The 15150-nt window shown below is 42.4% G+C and overlaps 1 protein-coding gene across 4 annotated transcripts in view; it reads left to right on the forward strand.

The window, feature by feature from the left end:
* The window catches only part of bcar1 (BCAR1 scaffold protein, Cas family member), a 92111-nt gene that overhangs the window by 36758 nt on the left and 40203 nt on the right, over positions 1 to 15150 (forward strand). Inside the window, exon 1 of one of the 4 annotated variants that reach the window (XM_036003056.1) lies at positions 8277 to 8623. The exons of 2 other annotated variants lie outside the window; for them this stretch is intronic. In XM_036003056.1, coding sequence (XP_035858949.1) covers positions 8612 to 8623 — 12 coding nt within the window. In that variant the 5' untranslated portion in view covers positions 8277 to 8611. Of the gene's footprint in view, positions 1 to 8276; positions 8624 to 9643; positions 9885 to 15150 lie in introns of those variants that run through there. One more of the 4 variants, XM_036003058.1, reaches the window with a different exon arrangement.

The raw sequence follows: 15150 nt of genomic DNA on the forward strand, positions 1-15150 counted from the left end.
CCCTTGACCCAGATCACGGACCACGCCTCCAGTACTCCACACAGAAACAAACACAGACAAGACACAACACAGACAGACACACAGGAAAAGACATCCAGGCAGGACAGGGGAAGGCTGCCCATAACACAACCAATACACAGCCAACACACAGCCCAACACACAGCCAACACACAGCCAACACACAACCAACACACAGCCAACACACAGCCCAATACACAGCCAACACACAACCAACACACAACCAACACACAGCCAACACACAGCCAACACACAGCCAACACACAACCAACACACAACCAACACACAACCAACACACAGCCAACACACAGCCAACACACAACCAACACACAGCCAACACACAACCAACACACAACCAACACACAGCCCAATACACAGCCAACACACAGCCCAACACACAGCCCAACACAGAGCAACACACAGCCAACACACAATCAGCACACAGCCCAACACACAACCCAGCACACAGCGTATGGAAAGAATAAACTTTCGTAGTAGCGGGAATCTCATGATGCAATTTGATCCTGATTCGTAGTGTCACACTTTCATTCAGAAATTTTTTTTTCTTGATTCAATAAATAGAAATCCAATTTTTCAGAGAATAACTCCAGTGCGCTGAGTCCCAAACCATTTGTTTGTGTATTTATTGTAGTGCACTGAGGTGCAATATGAAAAAAAAAGTGGCAGCTAATTTACCTGGTCCTGAATGAGTCACTGTCTGACTCAACAAAACAAGCAGAGTGTGAGAGAGAAGTCTTGAAATTAAACAGACTGTAACCAAGTGGTTTTCTACATCTGATCAGAGATGGCAGTACGTTTTAAGTGCTACAGTGTTCATGGGTTGGCCAGCTTGCTAACGTTAGTTGTGTGATGGAATACAATGTTATTCATCCTTCATCCTGCAAAGCTAATAATTAAGTTATTGGATCCATAATGCGCCAAAGGCTTGCCTTCTTTGAAGAGGAAGTGCAGATAGTGGTGTGCCAGTGTGGATGCTGCAATGTGCTCTCACGGTTTAATTCTGCCATTTCTGGTACGTCAACATAAAGTTATTAACTAATTAATTACTATGTGACATGTAAGAACAACTGGCTGTAGTGAGGATATGGAAGGATTTTATTTTCACACACGTCTCTAAAATCAGTTGTTTCCTACTGCAGGAAGAAGTGATCCGTGCAGTTTACAGAAGTTAGGGTCTGCATCTGGTTTTAGACGGTGAAGAGAACATTTAAATAAGATGCTGATCAAGAACTGTAGCCTCACACACACACACACACACACACACACACACACACACACACACACACACACACACACACACACAAACAATAGAAATCCAGTATTAAAAATCACTGACTCACCACACACGACATCACAGGAAATGAGCTTCATATCGGGACAAACACAAATTCTATTATGCCTCTTTGCGTGTGTGTGTGTGTGTGTGTGTGTGTGTGTGTGTGTGTGTGTGTGTGTGTTATACAATGATCTTCTGTCCCGTCACTACTGCTTGTGGTGAATTAAAAATAGCTGCCCTGATATAATGTTTGGCCCCAGGTATTAGCACCAAATGTCACAGTTATTAGGATTTTTGTGGAACACGTCCACAGCTCTGCCTGCATGCGTCACACAGTTGTCAGGTAGAAACCTTGTACCTCCAAAGTGTCAGCTTGACAAGAACAACAGCATTGTTTCATTTCCTTGCCTGGAAATGTATTTTAGGTAAGAGCTAAAGGCTTATATGAGCCCGGGCGGGTTGGAAATGGTCATCAGCCTGTGGAGATATCGTTAGTTCACGAACATCACAGAAATTGTACGACAAGGTTTTCACCCAAGAGCAGCCATTAGTGTTTTGTGCTCGGGGCTGAGGGAGATCACTTGCTGTTATAATAAGCTGCCTAAATAATGAAGAGACACACACACACACACACACACACACACACACACTCCAAGCTCCACATTTAGTGTGTGTCAGCCGCTGGACCAGAGCCGAGAGCTGACAGGGGTTAATGAAGTTATTAACCATGAGAATGGAGGAAGAGTGAACCGAGAAGAGGAGATGCTCATCCTCACACACTGTCATTCATCTGATTCTACTTTCAAATTAAATGAGATTTAATCCACACTGGAGTGAAGGGCCGGGATGCAGAAGAACAAGAGGAATTCATTTATTTCAGTCACGCAACTTAGTCGAGAAAGACACAGGAGACAGCCGCTTTCAGCAACACATAGACAGATCTGGAACAAAATCTTGAAGTTTAGAAAGACAGGGATGCCTTTAGTTCTTAGTTGTGATCACGCTGATGTTTGTTCAAGTGGTCATTTTTCTGATTTGGTTTTATTATTTGATGCTATAAAAACGGAGCGAAAGGCAATGATTGACAGCAAGGATTGACTCGCTGTTGGTCGGCTGGGTGTATGGGCGGGACTTGGATACCGCGGCTCCACCGCCCGATCACTACTGTACTGCACAGACTCGGGCTCCCAAATTACAAGATGGCAGCGCCAGTAACCCGGGAGATTTACGCTTCACTTTTGTACAGTGGAAGTAATTGGATTGTGAGTTATTGTATTATTGTAAGTTATTGTTATTACATTTTGAATAAATCATTAAAAATTTACCATATGGCCTTAGCAATAAACAAGGCATTCTTTAATGTTGTGGACTGTCGTTTTTATTTTAATTTTTTTATATATATCTTTTTTAAAGCATAGGTTCAGGCACCGTTTAGGCACCTGCACCGTTTTAGAAGTATTGTTTTAGCGCCGGTATCGGGACAAATCCGTCGCGACCCAAACCTAATCATAGCTGCTTGGTTGTCCATTTTCACCAGACCCCAGAGGGAAAACAAGGCTTTCTGGGAATCATGGACTAGGGTTGCACGATATTAACAAAATGTGATATTGAGATATCGATTATGAATATTGCGATATCGATATTAATTTTGATATTTTTAAACATATGTAAAATTACAAAAGTTACGGGAAAACGCATCAAAATAGATTCATAACAAATAAAACAAGTTTTCTTACAACACAAGGCTTATTTCATCTGATGGTCATATTGAACTGGTCCAACATGAATAAATAAATAAGGACCATGTCTACAGGACAGGACATGTTCTACTGGTTGGACAGTATAAATATATAAATAAGGACCATGTCTACAGGACAGGACATGTTCTACTGGTTGGACAGTATAAAATATATAAATAAGGACCATGTCGACAGGACAGGACATGTTCTACTGGTTGGACAGTATAAAATATATAAATAAGGACCATGTCTACAGGACAGGACATGTTCTACTGGTTGGACAGTATAAAATATATAAATAAGGACCATGTCTACAGGACAGGACATGTTCTACTGGTTGGACAGTATAAAATATATAAATAAGGACCATGTCTACAGGACAGGACATGTTCTACTGGTTGGACAGTATAAAATATATAAATAAGGACCATGTCTACAGAACAGGACATGTTCTACTGGTTGGACAGTATAAAATATAAGGACCATGTCTACAGGACAGGACATGTTCTACTGGTTGGACAGTATTAATATATAAATAAGGACCATGTCTACAGGACAGGACATGTTCTACTGGTTGGACAGTATAAAATATAAGGACCATGTCTACAGGACATGTCTACAGGACAGGACATGTTCTACTGGTTGGACAGTATAAAATATATAAATAAGGACCATGTCTACAGAACAGGACATGTTCTACTGGTTGGACAGTATAAAATAAATAAATAAGGACCATGTCTACAGGACAGGACATGTTCTACTGGTTGGACAGTATAAAATATAAGGACAATGTCTACAGGACAGGACATGTTCTACTGGTTGGACAGTATAAATATATAAATAAGGACCATGTCTACAGAACAGGACATGTTCTACTGGTTGGACAGTATAAAATATAAGGACAATGTCTACAGGACAGGACATGTTCTACTGGTTGGACAGTATAAAATATAAGGACCATGTCTACAGGACAGGACATGTTCTACTGGTTGGACAGTATAAAATATATAAATAAGGACCATGTCTACAGGACAGGACATGTTCTACTGGTTGGACAGTATAAAATATAAGGACCATGTCTACAGGACAGGACATGTTCTACTGGTTGGACAGTATAAAATATAAGGACCATGTCTACAGGACAGGACATGTTCTACTGGTTGGACAGTATAAAATATATAAATAAGGACCATGTCTACAGAACAGGACATGTTCTACTGGTTGGACAGTATAAAATATAAGGACAATGTCTACAGGACAGGACATGTTCTACTGGTTGGACAGTATAAAATATAAGGACCATGTCTACAGGACAGGACATGTTCTACTGGTTGGACAGTATAAAATATATAAATAAAGAGAACAGGACACAACTTTTCTTTCGCTTCTCTGATTCGTTCCGTTTAGTTGTCTCTATCTATTTCTTCACTCACACTGTCACTCTGTCGAAATACGCACACACGTGGTACGCTCCATAGGGTTTGTCATGTAGTGGATCCGTGCACTGATGTGCACTAACGTGCAAGTGGCACGGTAACTGGCCAATGAAACATGATCATTATAGCGTTTCAAGAGGGCTCTAAATCAAACACAACTAAGCCACATAGCCAAAATAAACTAAATATTGCATACTTACTTATAATATATAATATAATATTGCGCAACGTGTTATCGCGATAATGATATTGAGTCAATATCTCATGCACCCCTATCATGGAGTTGACTGGCTGTGTTGAGCAAGCACTCCTTACCCTGAACTGAGAGTGAAGACAGAAACAGAGTGTTCATGAAGCCACTTCGCCAATAGAGTCCATTACCATATTCACATTCACATTGACCTACATCGCTTAATCCTCAATGACTGTGTGTGTGTGTGTGTGTGTGTGTGTGTGTGTGTGTGTGTGTGTGTGTGTGTGTGTGTGTGTGTGTGTGTGTGTGTGCGTGTGGCATGCACTTGTCATTTATAGGTCAGCGTGACAGAGGCAGTTGTGTAGTGTGGCGGTCAGAGAAGGCAGTGGCCAGGCCGTGGTGTGTGTAGGTGTGTGAGGAATGTTCTGCTGGATGTTTGGCATCAGACACAATGTGACTACTGTTGTTCAAATATTAGAGGACAGGCAGGAGGACCAGAGGGCACACAGAAATATTTGGACACCCTACAAATCTAGTTGATCCAGGTTTTTCTGTAGAACCAGTTAACCATTTCCGGGATTGCTCCGGTGCTGCTGGAAATTCCGCCGGATGTCCGTCCCCTTCCTTCTTTGTGTTGGTGTTCTAACCTCTGGTGGATTTGTGAGGACTATGGTTAACTGCTCCTCAGATCTCTGCAGGGTAAATCCAGACAGCTAGCTAGACTATCTGTCCAATCTGAGTTTTCTGTTGCACGACTAAAACTACTTTTGAACTTAGCGCCGCCCAAGACGATTGTGATTGGTTTAAAGAAATGCCATGTTTTTCTCCCATCCCAGAATGCTGTGTGGACTCACCAGACTTTCCTCTGCAACGCTGTGGAGGAAGGTCTGGCGATGTGAGACTAGTTAGAGTGCATCTCACCTCTACATCTCTCTGCTGTTTACAGTCTGTGTTAGGGTTGGGACAGATGCCCAGAGTTGCTCTGTACTTGTGTCATTTTAATTTTCATAGTAGAAAACTTGTGCTGCAGAATTGTGCTGTTTTTTAACAGTTAAAAAAAAACATAACCTGCAGTTAACCTTTTCACAGTCATTGTTGACCGATATCGTGATGTATCATTATAGGATTGTCTAGCAATATATTGATTATCGCAGAATTGCTGTATCGTGATATTATCGGTATGGTGAGCCACGTATCGTGTATCATATTGTGAGGTACCCTGTAGAGAGGCTCTCTCTCTCTCTCTCTCTCTCTCTCTCTCTCTCTCTGTCTATCTCTCTCTCTCTCTGTCTATCTCTCTCTCTATCTCTCTGTCTATCTCTCTCTCTGTCTATCTCTCTCTCTATCTCTCTGTCTATCTCTCTCTCTGTCTATCTCTCTCTCTATCTCTCTGTCTTTCTCTCTCTCTCTGTCTATCTCTCTCTCTGTCTATCTCTCTCTCTCTGTCTATCTCTCTCTCTATCTCTCTGTATATCTCTGTCTCTGTCTATCTCTCTCTATCTCTCTGTCTATCTCTCTCTCTCTCTCTGTCTATCTCTCTCTCTCTCTGTCTATCTCTCTCTCTATCTCTCTGTCTATCTCTCTCTCTCTCTGTCTATCTCTCTCTCTATCTCTCTGTCTATCTCTCTCTCTCTCTGTCTATCTCGCAGTTCACTGTCTCGAGCAGACCACTCTCTTTCTCTGTTAAAATGAGTCGGGAAGTGGACAGCAAAAGCTAACTTTACTTTTAATGACATTAAACAAAGAGAAATGTTCTCTGTTAGTCCTAAATGGTCATAAATAGAGTAGCGAAGGAGAAAAGAGCATCTGTCTTCACAAAAATCATCTGTTGAGTGTTTGATGGTCATTTATTTGTGCTTTAGAACGTAATCAATGTGAAACAATAGTAAAATAAGATTTATTTCTCTCTGTCTCCAGTACAATGACAAATTCAAGTACAAAACATTTGGTCTCAACTACTGCCAGAAAACGCTTGGTTACGCTGTAACCTTGGTTCTCTGAGTGAAGAGGCTCTCTCTCCACCGTACATATGGAATAAGTAACAGTGTAACTGTTAGTTATACAGGAGAGAAGCCAGTTATCTGAGTTTGTGGCAAAACCTTTCAGTGTTCGGTGTTCATTTTGTGACTTTCGATTGAATCAAGGACTATGTTTCCAGCCTTATTTCTTCATTGTAGTTTTCTGAAAAATAGTGTTAAAATCTCATCTCAATCTCGTGAGCTGTGTGTCTCGTCACACCCCTAGTATCCTGTGATCCCTACCGCTCTGTGTTGCCTCTATCTTTTCTATTCCACATTTGATTACATTTTAGCTTTTTCTTCTATTTCACTTTTTTCCCCCACTTTCCTGTCTGAATATGAATGATACAATGAGCCGTGCTTATTGGTTATTGATAGTCCATAGAGCACTCCCTAATCAGCGTGTATTGACGTGGCTCCAAGGGCCAGTCGATGCACACCTCTGCTTCCTGTTGCAAAACTCTCCCACTGACCCTCAGAGAGTGGGTTCATGACCTGCTGTGTGCGTGTGTGTGTGTGTGTGTGTGTGTGTGTGTGTGTGTGTGTGTGCGCGCCCAGGCTCAATCTTTCATGCATCTCATTCTATAAATACATGCATAAATACATACATAAGTTTGTGTGTGTGTGTGTGTGTGTGTGTGTGTTTTCATTTATTCATGCTAGCTGATCAGGGTTATTTACAATGCTAAATGTGTGTGTCACATTGTAGTGTTGTCTATACACGTTATTTGTGTGTTTGTCCTCTCTCTGACACACACTAAGTAACCTTAGTAACCTGTGTGTGTGTGTGTGTGTGTGTGTGTGTGTGTGTGTGTGTGTGTGTGTGTGTGTGTGTGTGTGTGTGTCCAACATCTTCTCCACATTAGAGATGATTGCAGTGTCTCTGGGTAGGGCTGTGCAGTTAATGAAATTTTAATCACGATTACGATTTTGGCTCCTAATGATCACAAAAATAGAGTAATCGAGAAGAACGATCATTTTGCACATATTGTTTTGCAAGTAAACTCTTATCTTGTCTTGTGTTCTGAATGAAAAAAACGGGGGCAAAATATTAAGGGAAATTTCACAGTTTAAGGTGTTTACACTGTTTACTCATTTGTATTTGATTACAATGGAAGTAATCATTAATGTTATCTGCGAAGAATGTTGTATAGGTTCCGTACAACGTACATGCATGCATCCAAGTTATTTTGGGGCAGTTTGGTTGAAAGAAACCCATATTTCTCATATAAAAACTTTGAAAACAGGGACAACACAAGGCTTAAGGCAGGGTGACGCGGGACCACCTATCTGAGGCCAGAGACAGTTAGAGATGAGGTAATGCTGCCTCACACTCACGTGCACTTCACTCTGTCTGATTCACCAGCATTGGCAGTCTCCCACAGCCAGGGGGAGAGAGAGAGGGTGGGGAGACGGGACAGTGGGAGGGCACAGCTCGTTTGCATGAGAAGAGCTCCTTCGGGCCAATGGCCAGACTGGATACAGGGAATATCGGGATCCAACAGGAAGTGACGTGTCGGGTTACACACTCCTCCCTCTTTTCCTCAGGCAAGAGAGAGAGAGAGAAAGAGGGAGGGAGGGAGGGAGATCAAGGAAGAGAGAAGGGGCGAGCGGGGCAGAAGTAAACGGGCCAAGCAGCAGTCTCATTCTTGCTGTGTGAGATCACATAGCGGTAGAATGTGTCGGGATCTGCTCCACTCCTAGCACACAAGACTGTGCGGGACACAAGGACAGACACAGGGAAGGAAAAGGAGGGAGTACACAGGGACATAGGAAGGAAGGAAGAAGGGTGGAGGAGGAGACCTGGAGGAGTTTTGGGATCTTTTGGGATCTACTCTCGGCAGAGGATCGAGTTGGCAAAGTGTCTCACAGGGGCTAAGCTACAGCCGCCCCACTGCAGCAGGGACAAAATGAACTATCTGGTGAGTGTGTGTGCGTGTGTTGTGTGTATGTGTGTTTGAGTGTGTGAGTGTGTGTTTAAGAAGGAGATTCAAGTGTGTGCATGCTAAATCACTGCCTCTGTGGCACTCTCTGGCTTTATAAGTCCTGTGCCTTTTTTGGTGTTTGTCTACTCCTTCATCCCCTGTGGTTCTGTGTGTGTGTGTGTGTGTGTGTGTGTGTGTGTGTGTGTGTGTGTGTGTGTGTGTGTGTGTGTGTGTGTGTGTGTGTGTGTGTGTGTGTGTGTGTGTGTGTGTGTGTCTGTCTGTGTATGTGTGTGTGTGTGTGTGTGTGTGTGTGTGTCTGTCTGTGTGTGTGTGTGTGTGTGTGTGTGTGTGTGTGTGTGTGTCTGTCTGTGTATGTGTGTCTGTGTGTGTGTCTGTGTGTGTTTTAGCAGGACCTGCTATACCCCAGCTGTGCATGGACTGAGGTAGGGAGGGGGGGACTTGAGTATGAAGAAAAGGAAAATGTGAAGGGGGAGGAGAGGGAAGCTAGAGTTAACATTTTCTCTGCGGATTCCTACCTTTTGTTGGCTCTCAGCAGGGAGTTTGTGTGTGTGTGTGTGTGTGTGGCAAAAGGTTTAAAGTCACACACAGGTCGAGGAAACTTCACTGTCCTGTAAAGGAATGTGCAGCGACAAAAAAGGTGATCAAAGTTCCTCCTGCTTTTCTTCGAGTAATCTGTTGTCTTGATTTGTACGGAAAGAGTTTTTTAATTCAAAGACTTTTCTTTGTTAGGCCATTGAACAGAATAAAATGGAAGCTATAAGCTATAAGAAATAAGTCAAAGATAAAAAGATGTGACATTTCTAGGTTGCAAATCTGAAGGATTCAGTAAAAGTTTGTGACTGTAATCCTCCTGAGAGCTCACTGCGCATGTTTTCTTTTCAACTTTCTTCCTTGAATGCACCGCTACACAGAATGGGAAAACACAGCAGAGGGCCGTCGTCCGGTTTGTGGCAGAAAGAAAGAAATGAGAGAGAGGGAGAGAGAGGGAGAGAGAGGGAAAGAGAGGGAGAGAGGGAGCCGTGGCCTGTCTTTCTGCTGACTCAGAGGAAAGTGGAGAGAAATGAAGGTTTCATGGCCAGAGGACAGAGGCAGAGGAAAATGCTTCAGTAAAACGAGGGCAGAGACAGAGGCAGGACCAGATGATATGTGCAAGTATCGTGTTGGATATGACATTGATTCAGTAAAACAGAGAGACACAGAGGGGACTGGTTGACTGGAGGAAGAGAATAATGGTGTGGTGAGGAGGGAGAGAAAAAAATGGAAGCAGGAGAGATAGAAATAAATAGAAGCAACAGTCCTTCCCTGCTATTGTTTGAAAGAGGCTTCTGCGTCAGTGTTGGCTCACTGCTCATGTCATACCACTGTGTGTGTGTGTGTGTGTGTGTGTGTGTGTGTGTGTGTGTGTGTGTGTGTGTGTGTGTGCGCGTGCGTGCGTGTGTGCGTGCGTGTGTGTGTGTGTGTTTAGGGTAACTACACAGTCAGGAATGTGGCAGACAGTGAACTGCTGCGGAGCGGATCACTGTGTGTGTAACGAGTAATTACACGGCAGTAACTAGTGTGTAATTAATATAAAATAAGAACTGGGAGGCAGCCGTGTCGAAGCGTTGCCATTGACTGTACAACGCTGCCATGTTGTCTCTGCTCATTCTCGCTGTTCATTCAGACGTAATGTCAATTTTTCACTAATAAATGGCCTCGGCGTAAACTAAGTAAAGCGGGTCACTGTTGAGAGTTATATGAATAGCGTCAAAAGCGTTCAACTCTGAAAGGAAAGAAATGCCGATAAAGAAAGGAAAGATTAGTTTGGTTTTTCCAATTTGTATTAATTTTTTAAAGAAAAGGCGTGTTCCATGGCAACATGTCAGGATCAGGACCTGAAGCCAGGGGCTTACCAATATGATCTGTACGTGTGTTGAATATCAGCTCTGGATGTGTCCATGTCAGGTTAGACTGGAAGTCGTAGGAACCAGTATCTCTCATATGGGCCCATAACGTCTTTCTATCTTCATTTATTACATTAAATAACTCCTGCTATGACTGTTACAATACAGATTTACTATACAGATTTTAAGAGTGCACTGAAGGAGGGAGCACATGAGGACTGTTAAAGGGCGATGATGATGAATATGACGTCATGTAGCTAATGTACCATGTCCAATATATTTCCAATGGCATCACCCTATTGTACAGTCCTGTCCACTTCATATACCCGTATCATAGCATTAAGTTATTTGAAGTAGTTATTTGAAGTATCTTCTATCTTTTAAGTACTTATGAGTTGGAAGCCAGAAACGTGGTCAAAAAAAGTGCAAAAAAGACATGTCTTATGCAGGGTTCAAAATTAACTTTTTGGTCCACCAGCCAAATGGCTGGTGAATGTTCACATTTTACCAGCCACTCTATAGATTACCATTGCTTTTTTGGCTAGTGAGTGAAGCAAATTTACGAGCCATTTGCATATTTTACCAGCATTTGGCTGGTAGATGGTGCTAATTCTGAACCCTGGTCTTATGTCTTAAATATGTCATAAACATCTAGGTGACTTTGATTTTTTAAAGTTGTCCTATTGGATCTATTGTTGGAGGTAGAGAAGGACTTGTTTGGGCCAAGTTATAGTCTGACTCACTGACAAGTCATGGAGGCCTGGCCATGCACGCACGTATTCACACACACACACACACACACACACACACACACACACACACACACACACACATATATACTGATTAGCTGCTCACCCCCATCTACCAAACCACACACAAACAGATCCACTGAACACAGTCATCTTCCCTGACCCCCCTCAGTTAAAGCACACACAGGTGCCACCCATAAAGTCAGTCAGTCAGTGGAGCAGTGAATCAGCCAACCAGAAAACAGGACAGTCAGTCAGTAAAGTTCTGCTCTATAGTGTCCCAGGACAGAAGCATTAGAGCTCCTATGTGACTCAGACATACCAGCAGACGTGACTCAGACACAGTCACCTTTGACCCACATACCAGGAGGGTCTGGGACACCACACAGAGCACCTGAAAAGGCTTTGGAGACGCCGGGATGGACAGTGTTGGGCCTCAGTGGTCACACTGGACAACTAAATATCTATGCCTGATGGTCTCTAGAATGTTACCATGTTAGATGCATAGTTGTGTTCAGGAGGAGGACAGTGGGTTGGACCATATATATGTGTGTGTGTGTGTGTGTGTGTCAGATATTGTCAAGCCATCCATGCTTTGGTACTTAATGAAAGAGGGACAGTAGAGACACTGAAGACTAAGATTGAGTATGATTTGATTTAAGTTTGAAATATGACATCAATAATGACAATATTTTCAATTTTACTGGAGTTTTAAAAGTATGGCTGTAATGCAGGTGTATCTTTTCTGCCACCAGTGTGAATGTTTGTGGGCTGTGATTTGCATATCCATGCTGGACCTGAAAGACACCTTTTTTGGATTTTGAATTGGAATTGATGTATAAAGTACAAAAAAAACCATTTCACCCCAAATGGAGCTTTTTCTCCCACAGAGCACTTTTTCTCAACTGCCTGAAAACGCCTCGCCCACATTCCTGTTTGAGATTCCTCCATTAGTGATGTCACTGATGGAGAAAGCCAGCCCAGTTTTTCATCTGTGCTGCCCATTGGTGCTGCCTGAGCAAGCACAGCAATTTCTGAAAGCTTCATGTCCGTCAGTGTGGACGTGGCCAAAACAGTTACATCATTTATTTACATACATTGATTGATTCATTGATTGATTTTAAGTGCACCACATGGTGCTCAGCTGTTTGGTTCGTAAGCACCAACAACTCAGATGGTCATGAAACAGTTCACGATGTAAACTTGCACAATCTCAACTTCTTATTTTATATAAAATATTTCAGACATTTCTTTCATCGATTATCAATATAGTTGGCAAATGTTGAATAGTTGACAACTAATTGATTATTCGATGACGTTGAATTTACCCTTGGGGATCAATAAGTATCTATCTCTATCTATCTATCTATCTACACAATCAGCATCTTAACCCTCTTGGCCACAAAGGACGCCCAACACTCCTTATGTAACGTAACCACTCCAAACCAACATTGTGTAAAAAATGACAATTGTATTTTCACATAAAATGCCAGATGAATGACCACGGTCACTTTGGACATAGGCTATATCTACGACGTTCCACTTCCGGAATTGCTCCGGTACCGCTGGAAATTTCGCCAGATGTCCGTTACCTTCCTCTTTCTTTGGGTTGTAATTTTAAACTCCGGTGGATTTCTGAGGACTATGGTTAACTGCTCCTCAGATCTCTGCAGGGTAAATCCAATTCTTTGGTTTAAAGAAATCCCAATAAACCAGAGCACATTTTTCTCCCATCCTGGAATGCTGTGTGGACTAGAGGTGTTGAAATTAATCAAATAATCGATGCATCGAATCGTGGACATGGACGATGCTGCATCGATAATCGACCGGGCCATAATCGATTATTTCTGTTTACAATTTAATGTAGGCCTAACAACATTTCTGTTTACATATTCTGTTATGTTTTGCACATTCAGGAAGTGCCATTTGCTCAGTGCTGTAGTTTTATGTGTCCAATTTATTTTTGAAGCTTGAAAAGCTATGAATTAAATATCCTATATGGCTTTAATAGAAAAATGTATTTGACGCATCATGATGCATCGAGATATCGAATTGAATCGAATCGCTGACATGATAATCGTAATCGGATTGAATCGGGAGATCAGTGAAGATTCACACCTCTAGTGTGGACTAGCCAGACCTTCCTCCGCAGAGCTGTGGAGGAAGGTCTGGCAATGCGAGACTACTTTGGACATAAATGCTGCTGTCTTTGAGACACACTGAGCTTTGGACCAGTGCTGACAGACAAAGCTTTGTCCCGTTGTGGTGACTAATACCCACTGGTCATTACAGAGAGCGCTCCCATGCAAATCAACAAGCGTGAACAGACTGGAGCAGATTTACTGTCTTCACTCATTAATAGGTCAGGAAGTTTTCCCACAGTTTTTATTGTGTTTTCTTTTGGAATTAGCATCACGTTTTTCAGTTATGGATTTGTCTAGAGACTGATTTAAGGAGACATGGAGGCTCAGTTGTCAGGTCATTGTAAGAAAGCTTCCTGGCTAGAATGCCTATTCTTCTGTAGTTCACCTTGGTGTGATCTACAGTCTAAAGATGAACAGATGGAGGAATTAGAGTCAAATGAAAACACTTTTGCTGATGTGTAACAAATGAATCAAAGCTCAAAGGTCCTTTTTAACCGCTTCTCGTGATGTTTTAAAAGTGACCGAAAACTTTGAAAAAGCTATAAAGTGGTAGCCTAGAAATCTAGACGCACCCTAGCGGCAGCAAATGTAATTTGCAGCCAGGGTCAGTCTAGCCACTCTCCGTTGGCTTGCGAGCTGGAAAAACCAAATTCTGGTCAGGCCAATCACACTGTGTATAGAGTCAGTGGGCGGGGCTTAACATAATGACGGCAGAGTTGCGACGGTTTCGCGTGAATTCCCTGCTACTTGAAAACAAAGAAGATGGCTGCTGCTGCTGCCGAACAGCGGTCTTTGGAATCGACTTTGGCCATGACTCTGGAAGACTTGGAGTTAAGCACTGAAGTCATTCTTAAAAAAGGAAGATGTGTTCGGAGTTTCGCCGACCGGATACAGCTTAATCTATCAACTAGCGTTGCTCTGGCTGGTTGTAGTGCTATCCTATTGCGTCCCCTCGGTTTGATCCCGGACAATGGTGAGTTCCCAGACCCAACATCTTGATGTGGGTCTGGCTTGTCAGGCTAATAAAGTGGGCCTTTTACCTTAGATTATTTTAAGACTTCCCAAAGATCAGAAATAAACTTCTGTACCAAACTGCAATGTTTGGCTGATATAACAGTGGCCAGATTTACCAGAAAAAACCTACAGCTTGGCTGGAAATATCAGCTTTTATTTAATGATTTGCATATTTTTGCAAATAAGCAAAGTGGAAGCACAAATGGTAGATTCAGCGGGGAAGTTTTGCTACTGTGTGAGATTCTGGGTCTGGAGAGATTTGCATGCTAGGTGACGGAAAATCCTTACAAATACCACAAAACCACCTTCATCTCTAAATCTATGCAGGCACAAAACAATATATTCAAGATCACTTGAGTTGTTACATGTTGTGGCTCAATGTTCCCTTATTTCTCAGGCTTTGGGAACAGGCTCAGCATCAGTGTACCTTAAGGGTTAAGTGATTTGACACTTCAGTTCAGTCCAGTGAGGATCAAACTCAATTCCGGCTGGAAACTCAAAGTTGTTGTACCTCTTAAACTGGCCAACGTCTAACCTTCATCCTAACATGAAACCTTGATTAAGTTTTAAGGTGTAAAATGAAGGGCCTCTCTTCCATACCGATGGTTTAAATTCCAAAAGTCTTCCATGTATTACAGTGGTTAGGATGCTAAAGCGTTCTGCCAGTGGAGTATTCAGTATATACCTGTATCTTCACAGTACAGTTAGCAGAC

This window comes from Sander lucioperca, chromosome 7 (assembly GCF_008315115.2).
Source record: "Sander lucioperca isolate FBNREF2018 chromosome 7, SLUC_FBN_1.2, whole genome shotgun sequence".
In the NCBI taxonomy this organism is placed as follows: Eukaryota; Metazoa; Chordata; class Actinopteri; order Perciformes; family Percidae; genus Sander; species Sander lucioperca.